This window comes from Camponotus vicinus, unplaced genomic scaffold (assembly GCF_025532165.1).
Source record: "Camponotus vicinus isolate PSW18456_S1 unplaced genomic scaffold, iyCamVici1.0 SCAF_14, whole genome shotgun sequence".
Lineage (NCBI taxonomy): Eukaryota > Metazoa > Arthropoda > Insecta > Hymenoptera > Formicidae > Camponotus > Camponotus vicinus.
This window is the reverse complement of record NW_028141950.1, coordinates 1,350,532-1,376,104: the sequence shown is the minus strand read 5'-3', so window position 1 is coordinate 1,376,104 and position 25,573 is coordinate 1,350,532. Positions and strand designations below refer to the sequence as shown.

The 25,573-nt window shown below is 37.1% G+C and overlaps 1 protein-coding gene and 1 long non-coding RNA gene across 4 annotated transcripts in view; one reads left to right on the top strand and one right to left on the bottom strand.

The window, feature by feature from the left end:
- The window catches only part of LOC145965504 (uncharacterized), a 38,477-nt gene extending 21,830 nt beyond the window's left edge, over nt 1–16,647 (top strand). The window contains exons 2-4 of one of the 2 annotated variants that reach the window (XR_014436737.1): nt 155–338; nt 10,374–10,654; nt 15,615–16,647. This is a non-coding gene — a long non-coding RNA (uncharacterized LOC145965504). Of the gene's footprint in view, nt 1–154; nt 339–10,373; nt 10,655–11,728; nt 12,148–15,614 lie in introns of those variants that run through there. The other variant, XR_014436738.1, reaches the window with a different exon arrangement.
- Nucleotides 1–24,861, bottom strand: part of Stacl (SH3 and cysteine-rich domain-containing protein) — a 50,319-nt gene extending 25,458 nt beyond the window's left edge. For both annotated transcript variants that reach the window (XM_083089112.1, XM_083089113.1), the window contains exons 1-3: nt 24,361–24,861; nt 9,979–10,063; nt 8,884–9,663 (exon numbers count right to left, since the gene is read on the bottom strand). In XM_083089112.1, coding sequence (XP_082945238.1) covers nt 8,884–9,340 — 457 coding nt within the window. In that variant the 5' untranslated portion in view covers nt 9,341–9,663; nt 9,979–10,063; nt 24,361–24,861. The remainder of the gene's footprint in view (nt 1–8,883; nt 9,664–9,978; nt 10,064–24,360) is intronic.
- Nucleotides 24,862–25,573: the final 712 nt, after the last annotated feature.

Sequence of the window (25,573 nt, the reverse complement as noted above, 5' to 3'; positions counted from 1 at the left end):
AGTCGTTCAAATAATCGACTTATCTTTTCATACATCTAATATGCCCGAACATTAATTTAATATTCATTAATTTAATTTAATATATTTAATATTAATTTAATATAATTTAATATCATTTAATATTATTTTAATAATTAATTTAATATTGTTGCAGTTTGGCGGGACAAATATTTGCGACAAATTCGAGATGAACGGATGCGAAAGATGGAAGATTGATGCTAGCCAGCCAGGCGGCGGTGACGAATATCGTTTTTTCTCGTCAAACAATTCAAACAGACGAAGACTCTCGCGACGGGGACATTATTCCTCGGGCCAAGATAACCCGGGAATCCAATAAGGTAAGTCGAGCTCTCTCTCTAGAGCCTCCGAACTCCGACTTTGCCAGGGTTGCCTACCTACTGTCAGGTAATCCGACCCGTTTTTGTAAGCATTTCTCGTTTAGCCGAGTGCTTTCGTTATAAACATCGTCATTAAAATATCTTTCGTCCGATGAGGAAAAAATCAATGGGCGATTTTACATATATTATAAATGTGTTGGGGAAAATAGAAATTTTTTTAAAGCGATTGAGATTATGTTCTTCAAATTGACCGAATAGTTTTCTCATAAAGATATTATTGCATGTGAGAAGTTATATACATGTAATAAATAGTTGGCTATATAAAGATCAAATGGTAATAACTGATATATAGTAAGAAGCAATATGCTATTTAAAAGTAATTAAAATATTGAGTCAATAAATGAAAGCAACTGTTGATTTTTCAATACTGAAAGATGACGAGATATATTCCGTCTAAGGAGGTTTTAATTTCTTTTGAGAGCTTGCGCAGTTAATGTCAACTTGAATTTCACTTAACAGAATCTCGACTAGTTATCGAGTTGTTTTACATTGAAACTTTAGAAGCTGCAAGACGAAACGGAGAGGAGATGATATATAAGTAAATTATCGTACAGGAGCATCTCTCTGGCGCAAAATGATGACATGACACAATTTTCGAATAGCAAATTTAAAATATATCAATAAACATATATTCTGTCTACAATACGTTTATGTAAATATTATACATATTCATGCGCTGCGTATCTGCGTCGTTGCGTATCCGTGTATATATATTATATATATTTATCGAAAACACAAATCCGCGTCGGAATTATTATGATGAAACGGGCTATCGATCTCGGTGACGAGCACCTATCCCGTCGATAGTGATTTAAGCGAGCGAAGAGCTTTATACGAGCGCGCGCAATATCGCCCTCATTAAGACATTTGCATTAGCCCGAGCTGCCCCGGTTTCGGGAATTACGTTTAATGCGCAATTTGTTCACTGATTTCCCGCGTTAGCGTCCTGGAGAGACCGTTTAATCGTTTAATCATCGTTCACGGAAGCCTGCTTTGCGAAGAAACTTTGCGCGACGCGTGCATAATGCGGCTATTTAAACATTTTCGACTCAGACTTGCGCTATGGTCAAGGATTCTTATCGATGAATTTTGTTTGAAATTGACGTGTGATACGTGGCATTAGAGTAAATAATAAATTTAATATAATTCGAAAAACTTGTAGGGATACGCGATGCTCTTTATTAATAATAATTTATATTAATAATTATTTAAAACAAGTATATAGAATATTTTTTCTATAGAGCAATGTTATATTCTTTCGCAAGTTTTAATGATTTAAAATTATTTATTTTAAAATCAATACACGTATGTATATCGTGATATCGCGATATATGTGATAATTTTTATTCAAATTCATCGATACACATCGCGATATTCATTACATTTATTCAAGCAATAATTTATAATTGATAATGCCGTGCAGTACATCAGCAATATTGGTTTTCATCAAATCATGCTTTCGTCGAGTAGCTGCTTTATTATATTAATCTCGCGAAATTGTATTGAGAGAATACAATATCGCATAATGCGTATGACTGTATATTTCATATCGCGATACTCGTTCTTTGATCGAAATTATACGAATTAAATTAACGTCTCGCGCGTTAATTCCTTTTCACTTTCCATCAAATTATTGAACTCGATTAATCCTCTGACATTCTACATACGTCAGAATAAATAATAGTCGCACGCGCGGCACGTGCGAAAGAAATCGAGCCACGCATGAATACCGGCATTTTTCTTTAACACGGTTTCACGTTCGTCACGTTACTCGCTTTACAATGACCAAAGTCGTCTCTGAATTCTCAAAGCTATTTCCATCCTTTGTCTACCCACGCTCTTCCAAGCTTCCGTTATTATAGCTCCGCGTCGCGAGAAAGCAAAGCGAAATAATTTAAGGAAGAAAACACATCTCTCTCTCTCTCTCTCTCTCTCTCTCTCTCCATCTGTCTTTCCCGAGATTTTTCTACCCGCGGAAATGAGATATTTTCTCTTCGCGAAAAACTCGAAGCTCGAACTCGGGAAACGTCCGAGTTGGCGCCACGAATTATCCAGGCGCCGCGCGTTCCACTTTTGTCTCGGGCCAGAAATCGCGCTTGAAATCGGGCGTGAAAAAAAAACTACGTCATGTGCACGTACAAACGCAAAGCGCGGTGCACACCCGCGGTGTTCTCTCGTTCGAATTTCGGTTAATTGAATTCGCCGGAATAGCGGTCGCCCCATTATCGCCCACCGGCCCTATTTGCGAGTTCGGTGAAGCATATCGCGCACTGAATTCGAGCGGTTTTAATCATCATCTTTTCGCCATGGTTCGAGTCGATTGGTTAGTTCATTAAAGATCTTTTTTTACACCTGATGCCAGGAATAGAAAACAAAATCGTTTCGCATTGTTTTATCGTGAAATATTTACATCACAATTTGAAGAAACAATGAACTAGAATAGTTCGTAGAAAAAAAGAGAAATATAATTAGAAATATAATTTAGAAATAATGTAAATAAAATATAATAAAAATACAATATAAATCTGTAAAAACAATATACATCGAAAATGTAATCCTGAAATAATTAATCGATATTTTATTTATCCGGAAAAAAGACGATATACGGAGTATATATTTATAATTTTTTTTCATGACTGACGTGTGCAATCTTTGCGGAGCTTTATTGGTTTTGACAGATGAAATATTTCGCAACGAGAAATGGTTTTCTGAAAATATGACACTTGCATTGTCCATCCCGAGTTGTTTCGCATTGTTCTCGTATAATATATATTTTTAATTCGTAATCGAGCGAGACGATTGGATCTTTGGAAATCGCCGGCTGCGAGCAACGATTATCGATTCGAGAGAGAGAACGAGAGAGTTAGGGACTCGGCGCTCGTTAAAAATTGAAGGTAGAATAAATACCGCTCCAATTCTCGCGATATCATAGGGCGCCGCAAATATAGCGCAGGTGCTTTGTTGTACAGAGTATTGATACGAAGTAATGCGGCAAGATACCTCTTTCTCGACAATACGCGCAATTTTACTGTCGTCGTCGTCGCTTCATAACTCACCGACGTGAATCGAGGTTACCGAAAGAAGGTTTAACGAAGGAACGCCGTATATAATGTCCATTTCTACCATGTAGTTTGATGGATGACAACATGAAAATAATCATTGTCGTATATAATGGAAATTTTTAATCTCGATGTCATTTTGCAAATTAATCGACGATTAAGTTTAAATCGCATCGATAAAAATGAACATGAGATAGAAAGAGAGAGAGAGAGACATAGACGTAGAGGACACATGGTGAAAAAAGACGGATCATTTATGTTCTCGGCGCGACTATACATTTCACTGTATCGATTCTGCATCGATATAAGAATGTCCCTTAAGCGTTCCCGCAACTTATCTCTCGTATTACGAGTATCGAGTCGCGATAAACATCGCTGCATTTGCATTTTACTTACTAACGAGCGTTTCATCGACCTTGCACCGTTTTGTTCGGCGAGAATTTTCATCTCCGATAAAACGCTAAGACCAACGACAACGAGAATCGTGACCGCAGTTTCGTTTACTACGGTGATCTGTGAAAAATTCAAAAACCGTTCGTCCCGCATATATAAATTCCAGTCGGTAGCACGCAATGATAAAGGACGAGGTAGCGCGAGAACGAACGATTTTCGATTACAATCACGCGATGAGTTTTCGAAAGAGAAATAAAGAAAAAGCGAGATATAAAACAACCGCGCGGGAGAAAAATGAGAGGAATTTTGAAATGCCATGAGAATTTTATCGTACGTGATGGAATCCTCTTCAAGAAATTGTCACTTTCACGTGACTGATGCGTATTGACAGTTGTATTTGTATAAAAAATATATATCCGCCCGTACATCCCCAGCACATATAAATTATTATGCGTTTCAAAGCTAAAATAATACGACCGATTCGGAAAGAATAGAAGCAATTTCAGAATTTTGCGCGCAATTGAATTTTATCTCGTGGGATTTATCTCGTAGAAATTTCACATTTAATCGATATACTAGCTTTCTCTCTCTTTCTCTCTCTCATCAATAGATTGTCAGTGTAAATTTGATTTGATTTGGGGAAAAGATTAATCTCGATAGAATTTTGCAAATAAGAGCCAAAAGAAAATGTTCTCTAAATTTGTTAATAAATGACTTTAAACAAACTATACAGCTAATCAAAGAATTGATTCTACACGTTTCCCCTCTGATTACTTTTCCACCTCCATTATATTTATTATTAATCCCTTATATAAAACTTATCTCTCCAAAAAAAGAAAAGAAAGAAATCTTTAAAAAATAATTCTTTTTAAAACTATCTCATCATAACGCGCAGAAAGTTGCGAACTCTTGGAATGAGCAAGTTTTAAAAAAAGGAAATAATCAATGGGGCTCGATGTCGGAATCAAAGTACGTGATAACAAGCCATCCATCATTGTGTAATAATCCGCACCGATTCGTCAGTAAATGGGAATGAAAACGCGACAGATCGATGAGATGTTTAATGATTCGGTATAAACTTTCTTGCTGGAGAGAGAGCGCGCGCGTAATATAATGTACGGCTTTGGAAGAGGAAGAGGAGGAGGAGGAGGGGGGGGGGGGGTTATCGAATAATCCAGACGAATCGTAGCCGTAATAATGAAATGCCCCGCGGTCAGTAACGCATTTCCGCACGCAGGAGACACGGGGGAGGAGGTGGAGAAGGAGGGGGAAGGGGAGGGGGGGCGGTGGCGGTGGCGGTTTGATTGTGAAGGAAAAAAAAGCGAGGCGGCACGAGCGCAATAGAAACGGAGAGTCCGAAATGGTTATGTGGAAACGGCAGTTTAGTTCAGGGGTTGACCTGAATTCAGGTGGGGTGAATCAATATCCTGCCTGCCTGCCTAGCTGGTTGGCCGCGTGCTCTGTTCGCTTCGCAGTTACCGTAGCAACCGTAGACTCCTTCCTTTATTAAAATATGACCCACGTCGTTTTCTCCGTACCATCGTGTCGCGCGCATACACGGTTACGATCTCTCTCCCCCCTCCCCGAATGGGGGGGAAGGGGGACGGGATTATCGTCGTATTTGGGGGAACGTGGATGGGATTCTGATTCGCTCGAGTTACTTTTGCGGATCGACTCGGCCCGATCGACTTGTCCGATGATGCGAAACCAAGGTGTAATAGCCTTCGCGAGTGCAAGGATGCGACCTTGATACGCGGGGTCCCGCGAGGTTCGATGAACCCGATCGACCAAAGTCACGCGAGCTCCATAGACATTGTTCTAGCTCTAGAATAACGCTCTCGCGATTGAATGCGTGCATCTTTGGCGAAAATTGAATTGCGTCGATGAATATTAATTTGCCGGATCGGTGAAAGAGATACACTAGTATTATTTTACTCGTATTGTTACGATATTCATGCATGTATGCAGGCTCTCAATCAAGATGATTGTGTCACTGAAATATTTTTCGATGAATATCCGAGTAAATTCTTGTTTTTTTAAAAGGATATTAAACAAGACTTTTGATGTGATACGATTGTTTGAGAATAAAAGATAATTAAGAGTTACCGCGAATAGCAGAGAGTAAATTCAATGTGATAGTTGAGTGCGATAGTTGATAAAATGTTAATTAATTGAATTATTAATCGATATCATTGTAATTATATCGCTAAAGGTAATAACGTAATAGGAATTATCGAAATTTTACACAAAAATAATTTATGGCTTTATCTTTATTATTTATCAATTTGATCGATAAAAAATATTGCAGTTATTTAATTACGAAAAATGTCACGTCCCTCATTGAAATTGTTTTATTTGCATATTTCAAACAAGATGAGCCAGAGAAATCGTCATTTTCACCATTTTCGCAGACGCAGACCTTTAACTTTTAAACGACCGGCTAAAAACAGAGCTCAACAGTCGTCGCTACATTAATGCCGGCTTTGTTTACGCCGCTTCATCGAACTCGATTGCGTTTTCGTCGGGGATCGCCAAGCCGGGCAGAGCGATATCTGGCCGCGCCGATGAACCGAATAAACATCCAGGTCAACACACGTGACAGCCTCGAGAGATCGTTTGGTCTTGACGAGGCCGCGGTTATGCATACTCTAAATCCGCTACGAGGCGTAAGTCTATTTATATCGTCGTAACGAGCTCTTGTGTGCGGGGTTGTTGCGATCCTGCGAAACGGCGCTCGCAGAATTTTGTTTCCACGAGAATTCGCAATGTTCATCAGGAAAGGGAGATGTTCGAATTTACACGGTCGAACGATACACGTGACGGAATAACGCCAAATCACTTGTTATACCGTGTCATCTATTTGGGACGAGAGACTGCCGCGAGACACAATCGGAATAATACATTTTACGCAATAACGTTTCGCAAAGTTGCAGATATCTTTTATGAAAACGTTTTTAAACTATGAATTTTTTATTTTTTTTTTCAAAATGAAATGTAATCCTTTTATGGAAGAATAGTTGTTTGCATTTTCTTAGTATTTTTATTCTCCAATTTTTTGAAAAGATTTTTTTCGTTACGATCGATAAAGTATAGAGAGAGAACTCGCTATCTTTATTCACAGCTGATTGATTCACAGCTTCGAATACGTAAGAGCGCATACATTACGTGACAAACACGGAAGAGCGGATATATTACTATTTGATAAGTTCGATAATTCGAAATGCATTTGAACGTACTCTGTTTTGGTTCGAAAAACCCTTGTTCTAATCTGATTTGATCGGAGTCTTATGCCCGAATGAGAAAGGGGAGGTTCATAAATGACAAATCGAAAATTGAGGTCGATAGGTCGGATAGGGATAGTGACAAAGACCGATAGCTTCGAGTTCAGTGGCGTAACAAGCTCGCCAGTCCTTTATACCCTCTCTCTTCTCGCTACTTTCAGCTGTTAATTAATCTTTATCCCTACGTCTTCTCCGGCGTACATTCTCGATTGTCAAAGAGGGTGACGAGTGAAAAAGGTCAATTGTGACGAATTATTTAGAGGACACGTCCGCGGAGAGACGTAAGAGTAACGAGGACAAGTGGCTTTAATTAATCCTACGTCAGACGCAAGGCATAGTTAGCTGACGTTTTAACGTGATACGTTAAGTAAGAGTAAACTAAACTTGATTCCTTTCGTATTTTATACAGATTGTACCGCTCCTACTGCTAATGACGGATTCTTTGAACCGGAGACAAGAATTCTCATAACAAAATGTCAAGTATCTAATGGCTTTTGCGAGCTATTGAGAGTAATAAAGTGCTTTTCGCAAACTAAGGCTTAGAGAGGAAAAGGCGAGGGGAGAAAACAAATTTTGATAAGAAAACTTTATTCCTCGTTTAATTTCGAGTAAACTTTAGATTAACAGTATTTTGTTTGTTAGCTTGAAAGTTAATATAGAATATTAAAAGTTGACAAATAATAAGCGAACTCGAGACATTTTTCTCGAGAAGAGAGTAATTTCAAATTTATCAAGTATTTATTTACTCGCTAAAAATCGTACTCTTTACTTGATAATAAAAAGAACAAAATTAATAACGGAAGATATTTTTGCCGATTCTTTCAACACAGTTCCCAGCGCAAAATTGCTATTTCTTAGATATCTCTCGGAAAACTAAAGTCCGACGTTAAATGAAATCCTCGGATTTTCTGTTATATAATGGAATTCGCTATTATGTCATCTCTCCCTTACGCGATTTAACGATATAAACCTAAACTATCTTCGCTCGACAACTATTAAACTTCCGCCAAGTCAAGATCCGTAATATGCTAACTCGCGTAGAAGTTCGGAGTTGGCAACGGGAGAGTTGTACGATGTACGCGATTACACGAGCTTACACGTTAAATACATGGGTAATTTGAATCATCGGCCAACTGACAGATCGATTTTTTAGTTTACAAACTTGCACGTAGCAAGCGCGCGGATATATATTGTCGCGACGATGCGAATATTAGCTTCCAAGTGGATGCGATAAAGAACGCGGAAGGATATGGATGGGACAATGACGGGAGAAGAGCAACGGCGCTTTATCACGCGTACATGGTACGGCAATTAAGTTGGCTGTCACATTTTTTCCTCCCCTTCCCGACAAAAGTGCGACAAAATATACGCGGTTAATTTCTTATCTCTCTGCTTCCACGTTTTCTCCCGATGACGTACAAACGATCGTTTTATTTGATAAAACGTCTCGTTGCAAAATGTCGAGCAATATTTTGAAACAGCACGAAAATCAACAAAATTGCCGGCCAAGAATCGCAAGGATCTCTCGAGAGATATTTACAGAAAGAAGAGCCGAGATTGCACACGTGTTGCGACTCGAGGAAAGTCCCCGATATCCTCCTTAATATTTCAATCCAAGAGCTTGTAAAACGCTTTTAACGATGAAACGCTGCTGAATAAAGCGACGGAGAGACAAGAAAGTAACCCATGAACTTAAACGAGTGTCGCTCGCGCAAATTTAATGGTTAAATAGAGAGAGAAAGGCGCACTTACCCGTCTGCACGAGCTTAAGCGCGACGCCATTGTGTTGCTTGAGCGGCTCGTTGAGGCTCGGCTGCGTGAGGTCCTTGAGGGGATGATTGGCGGCTTCTTCGGAGCCGGAGGCACGATTATTTTGCATAGTCCCGGCGTGCTGCTCCTCGCTCCGTCGTCCTTCTTTCCTGTCGACGTTGCCGCCGCCGTTACGCACAGTTTGCCTCCTGCTGGCTGTCTGGCCAGTCTCCCGTTTCCTCTCCTTTTTGCGCTTACGAACGTCGTCCGACGTCGATGTCGACGCGACGACGATGCGTTGCGGTTGCTGTTGCTGTTGTTGCGGCTGATAATATCGTTGCTCGCTCTCTTCCTCCTGACAATCGTTCACTGGCGCGTCGTAGATAGTCAGTGACACAGATTCCCGAATCGGATTCTCATAGATACGCAGGAGCTCGTCCGCCGGATAGAAGACGTACATGCCCAGAAATCGTGGCCGCTAGCGCGATCGTCGTTGCCGTGGCCCCGATCGTAGACGACGCCACGGATTCCTTGATCTCTGCCGTTACATCCGCTACTACTGCCGCCGCACTTCTCGGATCCGCGTGAGCCAACATCGCTGTCCAACGATACATCCTGGGTCCTGCGTGCGGGATCGATATCGGCGCCGGTCGCCGTCAGGAGACGCATGATTTTCCTCTTGATCGAGCGCGATCGAGCGTCGCCCGCTACCCTGCGATGTATCGCGAGCGCGACGCGACGTCCGTCTCCCTATTCTTGGTCATTTGCCGCGTCGTCGATGCTCTACGAACGACCAGGATTAATCCATTTTCGATTATTATCTCCGATCGAACAAGGATCAGGCATTCTTTTCGCGTTAAGCACGAGACAAACTTTGGAGAAAATTGCCATTGGACTTTTTCTTAAATTATTTATTTATTATTCCAAAATATAGACTATAAAAATTTGATAAGACGAATAAAATAAACAGTTTTTTTGTAGTGTATAAATAATTTATTATTAAATGTGTATCAAAAATATTTAATAATAACGAAAAGGTAATTTATAAATTTCTTCTCTGACCATCTCGATTATTCACGATAGATCAATCATTCTTACAATGTATTTTGACGGTCGGTCTTGATGAGTTTGGATAAAATCTAAGGGGCTGAGCTTATGCCGGTGACTCCCGACGCCTCTTGGGCTGAAACAGAAATATTTTTAACAATGAGAAATTAATTCAACATGTAGATTCTCTTCATAATGATTCGTATAATTTCTCGTTTAAGAAAATTCTTTTTTCTTTTAAATATAAAAAGTAATTATATATATGATTATTTTTTTAATTTTATACAATATAAAAAAATATGCTAAATATTTTTAAGACATGTATTTTTTTTTAAGAAAACGGCTAGCTTTTCAAACTTGAATATTCAAAAGCTTATAATGTGGAATAAATAAAGCATCATTTATTTCGAAATATACTTATGGTTAAATTTGCTATAATTTTACAGATAAATCATCGATACAGCAACGGAAATGACGATAGATCTGCCAGCTTTCCTGAAGCTTTCGTTGACGTGCGCGTTTAATTCAAAGAGTATAAACATTTTTCATTGTTTTGACGCGCGGGCAGAAATAGGCCTTGAAAATATTCAACATCCGTTGCAATATTTCCGCTTCAATCGGAGCGCCGCACGTTCCACGTGGCGTATAAATCGTCGCTGCAACATCCCCCGAGAGAGCTTGCGAGATGTGCTAAAAGCGGTAGTAACAGACTACAAAACTGTGAAAGGTAACGCGGCACGCATATATAAGTAGAATCGTTTATCTCGCGCGATCGCCGTTACGAGCCATGAAGATACTTTTATGAATCCTTTTCCGCTACGTGAAACGACCGTGTCGCGTGAATTCTCGCGATGCACACACGCATGCACGTATTTTCGCGTGGGCGGGTGTGTGTGCGTGTGTGTAAACTACTCGCATGCGATTCACGGATTATTCGCGCGCTGTATAAATCGCACGGAAGTTTACATACACTTTTCAACGTGGGAACCGGCACACGTGTCCTGTAAAAGTAACATATCAATCAATCGTGATAACACTCGGAAATCCACGCCAGCTGATAGTCACGTAGCGGAATAACTCGGTTAGGGTAGTGGAAATTTATTCGCAATGTGCTTAACATGTTATGGACGAATCGCGTAAAGACCTATTTCGATCATGTTTTGTGGTGAGATATTTCTCCAAATCCATCAATCATTATTACGTCTATCTCAATTGTAATTAAATTTATATATATGATAGAAATATATCTAATGATGTATATTGTTTTTATAAACATTTGCAAAATCTTTATCAAAATATTAGTCCACATTAAATAGATCAAAGTCAACAATTCATCAATAATGTGTTAGGAATGATATACATATTAATTCTAATAATAAGTTATCGTTAAATTGTGAAAAGATAATGGGGTAGTGCTTTTGAACAATGAAAAATTAATATAAATAATGAAAAAATAATATATATATATAGGAATCCGCTTCAATGAAAATATAACGTAATATCTTTCTCACATTTTTTTTTTTCGAGATTGATAATAAATATTCCAAATCGTAAATCAAACTATTATTAGGGTAAAATGTCAATCCAATTTTCTAGGCAAAAATTGACGTTAAATTAAAAATATATGCGTATGCGAGGGACAAAGGAATATAGCATTCGAGCAATTTATACGAAAAATTTAGCTCGATGGCACGCTCTCTCATTTTTTCGAGCAAATATATTTAAAGCTTGTGTATTTTGACTCGATATCGATCATCAATGCGGATAGGGAGATAGCAATCGAGCTTATGTTTTTTCCTAGAAAGGAGGAGGAAAGGAAGGACGAGAGGAAAGGAATATATATATAATATATGCATATACGTGTGTGAAAGGCTACGTAATTACAATTTCGTTATAATGGACGGCCTCGCTAATGATACTTTAAAATCACTCTTGGCACTGTAAATGAATATATCAACGTTCTTTTAAGGACTCGCAGAGCACAGCGATAACGGTAATCATATTTTTGTGTCATAATGCACCACTATCCGCGTTTAAGCGCTCTCGCAGACTAAATCACCTTTTTTCGAGCGTTAAAAGCACGGAAATCCCGTTACGCAATGAAATTATATCTTTCCCGCTGCACACATTTTGTTCAAATTGCCGAAACGCTAAAGTGTCCTCCGTCTCGAAGAAGAAGAAATTAATCTTTGTCAACGTCGGTGGAATATTGAGAGATACGAGTAAAAGTAAAATTTTATAAAATATTGTATAAAATAATTCTTGTGCACAATTGTGACATTTTTTATTAGAAGAATTTTTTAAAGAAGAAACTGCGGATAATTGGAAAAAGTAGCAAACTAAAAAAATTAATTTAAAAGAGATTATTTTATTTTATTTTATTTTTTTTATATAACGAAACCCCCACAAAGTGTTATGTTATAAAAGGATTTCGTTCTTTGTAGCCTTTGGTTCATCGTGCAACAAGAGAAAAGACTCGGCTCTGGGGAAAAAAATGCCTGCAGAACTGTTAATTTTCCATACAACATTTTTATGTAAAATATATTACAAGAAGTTCAACGGAGGAGAGAGATGGATGATTATTCAAACCTCTCATTTTCCCATACGTTAGAACGTATGCGGAACGTGTGCCGATCTCTCGTTTACGCGACGGGATGTTTTATTTTAGCGTATACGTGCGGAAAATTGCATTCAGCTGATGAATCGCGGGGGATTTGCGCCGATATTAAAATTCGCGCGGCACGCTCGCTTCTTTTCACGTTGATGGCTCGCGTTATATAACCTTTCTGAAATATAATTATGTCGCGCGATCGAAGATACAGGAACGCGGGAAATAATTTCCGATGAGATACCGAGGAGGGACCCGGGAAACGCCAAGATCGAAACCGGGCTCCGTAGGACGTTCCTTTAAAGGACGTTCGTCAGGAGCAGTGCAAATAAGTCTTCCGGGACTCGTTCTGCGATTCTTCGGAACACAAATTTCGCGTGATTATTTACGCTCGAGTGCCTCCTTCGAGACGTTATATTTATGACGTTGATTTTACGACGAGGGCTCTTTGAGTGTTTACGGACTGTCTCATTAGCGGAACAAGTAAGACTTTGTTGATGCGCGCCTGTCGTCTTGCATCCGTGCTCAAATAACACGAAAAGGCAGTTAAAGTTTAAAAGGAAATCGGAGGACGTCTAAAATGTAGAAAGTCTCGAAACAACATTTTTCTTAAATACGTTTTAAGGTATTTTTTCAATTTTTACATTCCTTAAATAGTAGAGTACATATTTGAACCGTACAACAATTTTTCTCTTCATAAAATACGGATTAAAAATTTTATTATATTAATATTGAAACATTATAATAAAATATAAAAAACGTATACCGTGATGATGAAATTATTGTTGGCGAAAATTGCATTACGTTAGAATTTTATTTTTATCGACTTACACAATATCGATAATTACGATGTATTGTCAATACACTAATATAAAATTTCAATTAGTATCCCCTTTTTAATATCTTTAATTCTCTTTTTAATTTTATTTAATTCCCTAAATATTTTATTAATTAATGCCTTTTTATCAAAAATAAAATTGCTAAAAACATTTTCTTAATTTTTTCTGTAATTTATATTATTCCTATTAATGCTAAAATAATATATCATAAATGAGATTGTTGGGCATATAATGGAAGCATGAATCAGCAAAAATAAAACTCGAAATACATTACGTTCGTGGAACAGGCACACGTATAAATTATCGCAGCTTCATACGGACGTAATTGTTTCTCACATGACGTGCGGTCTTAGATTCTTCGGTTTACGAGACAATAAAAAGTGGTACGATATAAAGTGGATGGTACTGGATCTTAGTGGATCGAGTACTTTCGCGAATCCTTTTGTCTCTCGAAATGAGAGATATTCAACCTCCTACCATTGTTCCGCTGGAAGCTTAAATGTAACTTGGAGCGAGTTCCCAGTGAAAACAAAGAGAGTTTACACGCGCGCGGCACTACAAGAGAGTACAAACGTCATCGATCGCTCGAAACGAAACGTCCTCGGCAGAGCTCGATCGAAGCAACAGCTATTCCGCGAGTTTTCCACCGCGTGACAGAGCGGAGAGGGTACAGTTTGGGATGTCGAGTCCATCCACCGGCTCGTAATTACTAGGTCGAGTGGAGTGTGAAACGATGTATATACGTACAGGAAGCGTACCGATGCTTCCTGTGAAATTGGAGTGCTGCCAGAGCACCGGCGTTTCAATAACCATCTTTCGCTGTTACATCTTACAAATGACTTTCAAAACAACTTTCAGCATAGATGTGTTTCGTCGGGCGAATATGGATCATTAATTACTGGATATCATTCTTCCCGCGCGTACAAAGTGTCCCAGATTTACTTTACCAATCTTTTTTTTTTGCAACTTCTCTTAAAAATGAAGATTCTCGACAGTCTCTGTGTTAATAACGTGTGCTTAAATTGAGCTTTGGAAATTTAGTTTTCAAGGAATACAAGCAGGATAAAGACGCGTCCCGTATTTAATCTCCGAGTAAAATTAATTGTAACACAAAACTTTGGTATAAAATTGTTATATTATAAAACTGTCAAAGGATAATTATTGAAAATATAAAACGTGTCAAAAAAGATGTCACTTGAGAAAATTTTCATACAAGAGCGAAGATGATCGAAGAAAAATTCATGGCTGAGAGATAATTGATAAAAGAAAGATGAAAAATATGAATATCGGACGATATTATTAGCGATTGTTTTGTTCCGATAGTACAATAAGACGATTATATCCGTGTGATTAATTAATATTCAATTATTATTGTCAAATACGATAATCCGAAAATTATAAAACGTAAAGATATAAATGTAATGATAATTTCTTTCTCTCGTGCCTTGAATAGTATGCTCGCGTACATTTTTCACGAGACAGTTAATATTTTAAATTACATTCCGTGCTGCATACAATGTTTTACAACGATATCATGACATTTAAACGTCATTCCCGCCACGTTGTATTTTCCATTTAATTATAAATAAATGATGCTGCCACGAGCGTCCTTAATTACCTGTACCTACCATGTTTTAAATAGGAGACGCAGAGTTTGAATAGAGTCCCGTTGTAGATTGTGAATGGAACGAGAGATCGAGTTTTCTCACTTTTACAAATTCTTTCACCGGGCGCACAGAAGAGCATAGTCGATAACTACGGCCTGTGGACTTAATTAATTGAACATCATCTTTAGCTGGCACTTCGTTCCGCTTCTGACTTTGCTCGGGATTGTCCAATAATTCTGATATCTCGAGAGAAAATCTGATTAGAGTCTCTAGGTGTTCGTTCTTTGGACCCGATGTATAAAAGCAATATATACGTTTCTGCTATATCGATGTGATCGAATGATGTAAAATTGAACGAGAACCCGATGGAAAGATTGCTTTCCATGAGATGTGATTAAAAATAGATTTACGATGTTCGAAATTCTTAAATTCACCAAGAAAATAATAATGATAATAAACCATTATTTTAAGAGAAATGTTCTATCGGGAAAATGTTTTACCCATTAAAGAATTTATAAAAAATTTAATTTAATTTATATAAAATTTTTTTCACAAGTCAATCCATGTAATAGAAAACTTTTTTCAAAAATTCTAAGAAATTCTCAACTGACCAATGTTTTCTTGAATTTATAGACGTACGATTTCGAAAGATTTTCGTGAAACAAATAGAGAGAAAGAGAGGAAGGAAGAACGGGATCAACAAAAATATCTCGGAGTAGCGACTGAAATAAAACGTGCGTACAAGAGAGAGAGATGGAGGGAAGGAAAGAAGAAACGGACCACATCACGAGGAGACGTAATGCGCGCGTTATGCGTAGAATGCGAATTTTTTATTGCACTCGGCGAGACATCGAGTCGCCGGCGAAATGACGCGTGTTGCATTATTATCCCCGTTGACGATATCTCTTCTACATGCTGCACGATATCGCGAATACATGTTCGAGAGTGCTCGTTCGGCCTTGAAAATGCGAGGTTGAAAAATTGGAATAATCCCTAAACCGATAAACGATACAATGCGAGAGACGCCGGTCGATTTTCCACGTGTGAATAGAAACGCACGCTTTTACGGTCACCGGTCGTTCTTGTCAGTGACCGATGGCTAAGAAAAGCTTTCTGGCTTGTCGCGCGGCGCGATATATCGGGTGGCGCGATATTTCCGCGAGCGTAATGCGGCACTGTCAGCCGCGGACGAAGGAATAAAGCGGAACACGCACGCACAATCTAGCGGGATTTATACTGGCTCGGGTATACCGTCGATAAACAAACGACCAGATAGTATCGTTGCAGCGGAAAAATAATCCATTTAGAGTAGAGCCATTGAGCGGAAACGTAAACGTTATAAAAGCGAATACTGATAAGTCGTAGATTTTATAGGGCTTTTCATACACATAATATACATTGCGTCTCTCGGCGTGTTTATAGAAGATGAACTGCATCGCTTTCGTAGCACGTAAGAGTGGTTTAGCTGCGCGACTCATTATAATTTAATATTATTATTACATTTGAGCTATTGCCAAAACATCTTGTTAAAGCATCTCATTAAAAGTTTATTCACAGTTTTAATACATAATCTACAATAATTAATCCTATTTTCGAATTTAGTGGAGTGAATTTGATAAATGGCTTCGTGTATTTTTCGAAAGAAGCTTAATAAATTTCTCGGACATGAAATATTAAATTAAGTTGTTTTAATTTTATTTAATTTCGTTAGAAAGTAGTCCGTTATACTTTCACGTGTCAAAGCTAGATAAAGCTCGAAAGTTTTACGCTCAATTATATGTTGCTCCGAGAGTAGTAGCGCAAACTACTCATTTTTATCTCGCTATATTTCGATAAAGGTGCCTCCTTTTCCGAAAGGAAAACTTGACTTTCATTCATGATTGCAGCGAAATTGTGCGAGAGCCTCTCGTCACACCTCGCAAGAAATCGCTAGAAATGTTCTCTTAGACTTATTCTCGTCGGGCCATGAGAAGGAGAGTCTCGCTTCCGATATGCATGAAATTACCGTAATCAAGCAGCAAACGCTGCCTTTAGACGGAAGGAACGGAAACGTCGTTACCGTCGTCGAAAGTGTGTCAGACTGCATTACTTACATGCTCCACGGTGAACTTTTCGAGAGCCATGACGCGCTCCAAAGATTTCGCGTCCCGAAGCTTTGGCCGAAATGTTCGTACGGAGCATTGTAAATGGAAATGAGCCAACTGTAAGCATAGCCGTTTCACCATAGCTGGCGGAAAAAGCACGAATATATCTTAAATATCTCGACGTTCTCTCTTGTTGATCCTAATGCGATGAATTTTACGGGTATATAACGTCTGTTTTGACCTATAAAGTAGATATTTATAGAGAGAGAATTTTACTTTATCACATCTTTGATTTACTTGAAGTAAATCCATAGAAATTACCTACCGAATGTAAAAATCTCTCAATCACACATTCTGACGCCAAGTACGTTCCAGGGATTTAAACCACATGAATGTCATCTGAGTATATAAATACATAAATTCATAAAATTTGAGTTTTAAAAAGATTTCCCACATCTCAATTATCTTAAATGAATATAATTGCTCACGTCTGCTCGCAAAAAATTCAAAAAATTTAAATTTTCACCATTTTCAATAAATTTTCCCCATTTTGAAATACAATTAATTTTTTTGTGAATTTTTCATAACGCTTAAGATTTATGTTATTTAATGAATTCGTAATTTCAGACTTTTCGGATCTAAATTATCCAAATGTTCGAATTTAAGTGATTAAATGGTCGAGATGTAAAATTATCCGGATACTTATAGGTTTAATACAAACTATTCATTCGCTCTTACCATTTTCATTTTCTAGTAGGTGGGATTTATGAATATAATGTGGGTTTTTTAAAAATATGAAAATATTCATATTGAGAAATATGTGAAGTATATATTTATGAGTAATGTTAATGTCGTGGGCGCGTTCCGGATGTTTCTGCAGACAGAAAGGAGGGCGAAGACGGCGACCCTTTACAATGGTAATCAATGCCAGAATTTGCAATTACAATTGGTGGGAACGCCAAGAATGTCAACCGTCGTTTCTATAGGGTGCTCCTGCATCATGTATCTCAGTCACATATCACGCATATCGACGTTAATTCCCTCGGCTCTGTTTATCGAGACAGTTTCAAGCACGAACCCGGGACGTGCATGCACATTATAAACAGGGTCGCTGCTGTTGATCACGTAAAAAATATTTAAGCTGCATCTATGCCAAGATTTTATATTTTCCACCGCAAACATAATCCGATTAAAATCTTCATATATAAACATTCGGACTCGCACACATACCAAAATTATTCAATAATTTACTTTTAAAATTTAAAATCCAAATTTATAACATCTCATATACAACGTAGAATCAAACTATAATAGAAAATCCCCAATATATAATTAAATAACCGATGTAATTAATGTAAATATAAAAGTTTCACAGATCAAAATATTCTTTCGCGTGATATCCAGTAAGCGTGAAATTTCCTGGCGTTCGATCGAAAATTCAAATTTTTTATAGGCGTGAATGAAACTCATTTTTTCTGCTCAGAATTTATTTTCACCTAGAAATTTGGCATGCAAATTCGTAGCTCGCAGGTAAAGCCTCCAGCTTATACCGTCCGATCCCGGCGGTGGGGGTGCAATCCCGAGTTTCGGCGAGGATTGTAAGCCGACGGGATAGCGATTCTCGGCGTGAAAATAAAACGATTCTCGCGACGTGCGAATAAAACGATATACTCGCAATGTGCGACGCGCCTAGCGATGGACGCGCGTGCGTGTATCCGGGGAGATCTTGATGGATCTGACGCAGCTGATCGCGATAGAGCTAGCTACCGGCCAGTCGTTGGCAGGAATAAACTTGAAAAAGCGCGGCCAATGCCAGAAAGAGGTGCGCTTGGAATCGAGTCAGAGAAATATGAAAAGGTCAGCCCTCTCTTTCGATCTGTCTCGTCGAGACACACGTTATATCTGTCGCTCCAACTTGTATCGCGTTTGCATCAAGTCCTCGTTCGCGAATCATCAATCAATTGCCTAAAACTGTACGCACGGGATCAGACTTGTTTTTATCGCAAGATGAATTTAAAATATTGAATATAAATTTTTTTGTTTGACCACATTTTTTACCAACAAAAAAATTTGCAAATCAATTATCGTAGCTTGTAAGTTATACACGAACGATTTGTATGTATGTGTGTTTGGGTGTGATTAAAGAGACAGATGTAGACTAGCTTGTCAGATGTCAATCAGTTTTATAAACCAAATTTTATTCGAAGATACAAAAATTATGCGTAATATATTTCTGCTAAATTTGAAACATGATTATTTCGATTCGATAAGAGAAAATAATTGAATTTTGACCAACTCTCTGTAAGAACTATTATAATGAGGAGCAATTTGCGTCATTAATTTTAATTAAAATTTTATGAAAATACAGGCTTTATGGCTGATTGAAAAGCAGTTGGCTATTAAAGCGGTCCCCTCGGCGATGTTCTAATTAAATGCGTTAGTTAATAGATAATCGGGGATCTATTTCGATTTCTATTTGTAGCAGCGAGAGGAAGAAAATGCGAGGGTAAAAACCGAGTCTATCGATTGCCTCTCTATTCGATCCTCCGACACTGACTGTCGGCCAATGTACGTAAACCCACGCAATGAAAGCTAATTGAAAGTAGCTCACTAATGAACAGAGTTGGGAAGTAACGCGTTACTTGTAACGTCGTTACCGTTACCGTTACTTTTTTTCGGTAACGATCGTTACTTTTTTCTGTCTGTAACAGTAACAGTAACGTCGTTACATTTTTACAGTAACGGTAACGAATTTAACCGTTACTTTTATCGTTACTTTAATTTTGCAATCCTGGATAGTATCCCCTTAGTAATTGAAAAATCTATTCTTATTACAAAACAGTTTGTAAATATTTTGGAAAATTATATACATGCATGATGTTTTTTTCTGTAGTCATAAATCTAAAATTTCTAAATTACAATAAATGAAAAATTGAATATGAAGAACATCAATGATGGAATAATTTATAATTATCGAATATATAAAAGTAATAATTATATTTTAAAATAAACTATAATAAATACTATAAAATAATAATTATATTTTAAAATAAATTAATTTAATTTTTGTATTATAAAAAGTAACGAAAAAGTAACGAAACGTTACTTTCTTAGTAACGGTAACGAGTTACTTTTCAAAATTAGTAACGGTAACGGTAACGCGTTACTTTTTTGAAGTAACGTTCCCAACTCTGCTAATCAAGTATACTTGGAAGTATATTTCATTAGACGACGCTCTTTCGGCGTCTTGCGATAAAATTCGCGATTGTGGAGAAATAATGATGAAATATACTTTTTCCGTCACGTTTTCGCTCGCATCGCTTCGTCGCGAAGCCAACTACAATCGAACATAATTCAATTACTTTTGGTCGTACGATTCTTTGAAATCGTCTTAGCAATAATTTTACGTTGAATCATTATTTCTTCTAATCTGTTTATGGAATTATCTCTAGCTAGCGACAAGTGAAACAGCGATTTAAGCTCTACCCTGTCCAATTCCTTAGGTTTCGCTGGTTTCCGTTGTTAGTTGGGTTTCGTTAGACTCATGTATAATGTCAAATGTTGATATAAATGTAATCCCATTTAAATTCTGTTGTTTCGCTTATAGTCGCCTCTCACCATCACTTTACTTTAAATTTATCTGAGAAAAAGTTGAGAAAAGAGAGGAGTATGTGTAACGAGATAAAAACTTAAAACAAGAGAGCGCGGCGTTTTTAATTATCTTTTCTGGCCATATACAAAACTTTGAAACACTCATAAGGCTACACATGCACAATTTGTACTGGTATCGCTAGAATTTACGCGTAAAACTTGAAAAAGTTTACGTTACAAGCAAGACAGCGTTTTCTCGTAAGAAACGTAGCGTTTCCGAATGAGTTTACGGGAAAGCGATTGCGACGCTATTTCTCCCGCAAAATTACGCGCGTTACGAGGATTTACGGGCAAGAGTTTGGCGATTACCGCACGGGAATCGAGAGAAACAACACGCGGCGCGCAAAACACGAGAAGGCTATTTTAACGGGTGTAATGTCCGATGTTGGCCCCGAATGGGGTTCGGAAATGGAACGAAATCCGATAGCGGGCCGTCGGCCATGAGAACCACTTTACCGACTCGCGCTACTCATTGAGGAGTAGATAGGCAGGAGGCAGGCTTTGCCTTTCATACATCGGGGTAAGTAAAAGCGAAGGCTCTTATAAAGAACTGGAATTGCTTTCTCGAGAAACATGCTCCGTTTCCGAGGCAAAGAATGTACCTGGAGTTTGAATTACCTTTAGTTCTATATATAATTCCTTAGAGGGATCATTTCTCCCACGAGATATTCGTCTTCGTCAGAATTTGTGATTCTGAATGAAATAGCGACACAAGATACGTTTCTTCTCTTGAAAGATAAAGCGATTTATCATTTATTTAATGCAGAGTATGGATATTTTATCGCATGTGCTTTCTCTTTAGGATTAATGAGAGAGAGGAATCCAAAATTTTATGCCAATTGCATGCTACTTTATATTTTATTTTCAACAATTTACGCCACAAATGTTCTGCCACAAATTGTTTATTTTTTAAAGACAATAAAAATTTCTGACAACCATCGTCACACAAAATATATAACGAGTCATCTTGTATATATTATATTCGTGAATAAGTATAAAAAATATGTATCCTTAAATATTAAAATTGTTTTTATTATACAAGAAATAATATACTTTGAATAATGGTCCTCGCGCGAAAGGTAATAATTTATCTCAATTTACTATTCCACTTTGAGTTTTATCTAGATAGCTCGATGAATTATTGAATTACGTCATAATGGTATATGCCACTTATAAGAGGGACTCGTCAATGATGCACGGATCGGACCCTCGACGGATATAAAAATGTTCGGACACGTGGCGCGAATCGTATCGGGTGCGAGTCCATCGAAAGATAAAACGATAGTCTGCAAGAGTAGATCATGGATATATCGATCCGTTATCGATGATAGGAGAAGAGATCACGCGATATTATGCGAATAGGTAAATCGAAAATATCGAACAAGAGTTTTTCCGTAAACTTTATTCTCCTTGAGAACATCGAATATGAAATGTCAATCTTATAAACTCGCATAACTTTCGATGACGTTGTGCCATTGGTGAATTTCAACAGCATCTATCGAGATAGAATATATGAGTAAAGACATAATATTCCACTTTATATTTTAAATTGAAAACAATCCTCACATATTTTATACAAATAATTATTTAATAAAAACTTTTATTCCATATTTTATAAAATTTTTTAATATATATTTTTTCGAATGTATGGAATTTTTTTAATTGTATTTTCGCGTGTAATCGCTGTTGAACGATTTATATTATATTGTATGTAAAAGTTATCCAAGTATAAAAATGTCACAAAGTACAAGTATTAATTTTTCAATCGTTTTGCAAAATTGATTTTCACGAAAAAAAATCTTGCGTGAGAAGATTTTGTCGTCATATATGATTTATTTTCATGGGGTTATTATTTCTCATTGGTTGTAACGCGGATAACAAGCTTTTCTGCATAAAGGAAAGAATGAAAAAAGTTTATATCGTAATAGAGAACATGATACATACGTATATAACCTGAAATGAGGCTTTATTTTATTGCCGAGAGAATTCATCCAATGAATTTATAATCTCCCATGAGATTTATTTATTCAACACGCTCATGATGATGCGAAAAAGGTCGAAAACAAATTAATAACTAGCAAATATCACGTGATATTTCTCTACGAAATTAAAATTGACACTCCGTTATACGTTTCAAAAAAATACATAGATTCTATTAAAATGATGAAAAAAGAACGTGATATATTTATTAAAAGGAGGAAAAGTTATTTTACGACTATGTAGATATACAACACCATTTCGACAGAGGGGTACAATTTGATATTTGTTATGTCATGTAACTTAGCATACATTATTTGTTTGTCTCGAATGTGAGCTCTATTCTATTCATTTCTATTCATTTTGATGAATCATCAGAGGATATTTTAGCACATAAACCATGAACACATGTCATCTTTGTTGTTTACTAAATTTGCGTTTTAATCATAGTATTCATCCTAATTATATAACAATAAAAAGAGAGCTAAATGATGTACTACTTAAGAAAACTAAATGAAATATGATTTAATGATATATATAAAAAATGAACAGAAATTGCACACAAATGTCATATTTTTCATTGATTTATTCGCTAGTAATTTGAAAAAATGTGATGGAGCTACGCGCGGGAAAAGATTATTTTTGCTTTATGCAATAACGCAATAAAAGTTTTTCAATTTTAACTTTATTTATATATATCTCTCTCTCTCTCCAGAGTTTTAAAAAGTACAAATATTAATCGTATATATTTAATTAGATAATTAATTAATTTATACATTTAGTTGAATATTCTCAAACTGATTGATACACTTAGTCATAATTATTTAATTAGTTAATTAATTAGACAGATAATTGAGATTGATTTTTAAAGACTCTTTCGCCCGTAATTTGGCCCGTATTATGAGAAAACAAGTTAATAAAGGTCTTTAATATTCGCTCCGTGATTCCTCTCTCTTTGGCGAACATTATTTATCTGTTTTGTGGCGAAAACCGCGATATGCCGCGCTATATGTAACGCACGCTCGCGTTACGTGCACGGCATCGGTAAGTCTTCTTTTCTCGTTCTACTTTGAAATATTAATTTATATATGATATCCCCGCGCAGACAAACAAAGTCTGAAAAGTGGAACTTGTGATTTATATCGACGATATCGAACTTGGGGAATTCCCACTTCAGGGATTAATTACCTTGAAAACCGCACGAAAAAAAAGAGCGAAAGAAATCAGATAACCATCATTATACATTTTTCTATCATCATCCTTTATTCCGTTAATTTAGAGCGCTCCGTGGTTTTCTCTATTTGAGCTTTATTCCGCCGCTTTTCATGCTTTCCTCTAGTTCTTACACATTTCCGCAGTTTCCCCTCGAACAACTTTATAAAATTCCAACTGTGAGAAAGAGTAAATTGCACTTTTTTCTCCTTTCTAAATCAAATTAAATATGTGAAAATGTACGATATTATCGCAAAAGATATTTACACAGAAAGAACGCTTAAAATTTTATCTTATCGTGAAAAATAGGTGCGCGTAGACTTTTCTCGGAATAAATTTACACTACATGCCTACGGAGAACGTGTTAATAAAATATTTTCATAACGATACGTATTTCTGCGATATATTACATAAATAATCTCTCCCTTTCATCTACGCATACATTCACGACTTACCGTGTGCATAATAACAGATTGCATTATTATCCGGCTGATTATCTGGCCAGAGCGCGTTTCGAGAGTCAACGAGAAACGGAAGAAAGAAAGTATTTAAACGGGACGAAATCAAATACAACATATACACATACACACATGCAGATAGCGTTCGGCGCGCGGCGCGAAAGAGCACGAGTTTCTGCGAAAGTTTCCAAGTAAAGTTCTCCGAGAAACGGGTGCACGCATGCACGCACGCACGGGGGCGAAAACAATCGATAACAATAAGACGAAAAGGAAAAAAAGCGAGAGCGCGAAACCGAGTGCGAAGAGAAAAAAAAAAAGAAACCGAAGGCCGGATACCCGGGTGAGAAAAACAGGCACGAACGAACGAACGTACGTACGTACGCACGTACGCACGCATGCACGCACGCACGCACTAATGTCTGTCGAGGCGCAGCACGAGGGAGGCACGTCCTCGCGCTACGGTGTCCCGCGCAGCACTGACTCTTTCTACTGCGGCCCGCGCGTCTCGATACGCGAGAGAGGACGACGTAACGTAACGGCGGAACAAACTGAACGAGGATTATTAGCGGATTAATAAATAGTCAATGAACCGGAATACGAGTAATATTTATTCTTTCGTTGATTCATTCGCCGGAAACTTACAAAAATGCGATCGCGAGGAATTATTTTTGCTTTATACAACGTTCAAAAAGCTTTTTAATTCCAACTTTATTTATATATTTATATCTTTTCAAAGGTTTAAAGAGTATAAACGTTAATCATATATTTAATTAGATAATTAATTTGTACATTTAATGGAATATTAATTCACATTTATTGAATATACTTAGTTATAATTATTTAATTAATTAGATATTATTAATTAGATAAATTAGATGAATAATCATTTTTAAAATAAAGGCCTTAAGAAAAGAAATGGGGTAATTTCGAAATATATACAGTTTGCTGTCAAAAAATTGATTCGTTTAAATTGATTGAAAAATCTGCTTGCGAGTATATAAAACGCTTTGTATAATGTGGAATTTATTTTAATATAATAATACGCGAAACGGAGAATTTCCGAAAATTTATAATAATGGAATGTGATTGTAGCCTTTGTGCCATCATTAAAGAATATTTATGCTATTATTCGTATGATGCGTGTGTCCCTGCGAAATAATTCATATTACGAACATTTACTCATTTCTCTCGGTAAATCAATGCCATCGAT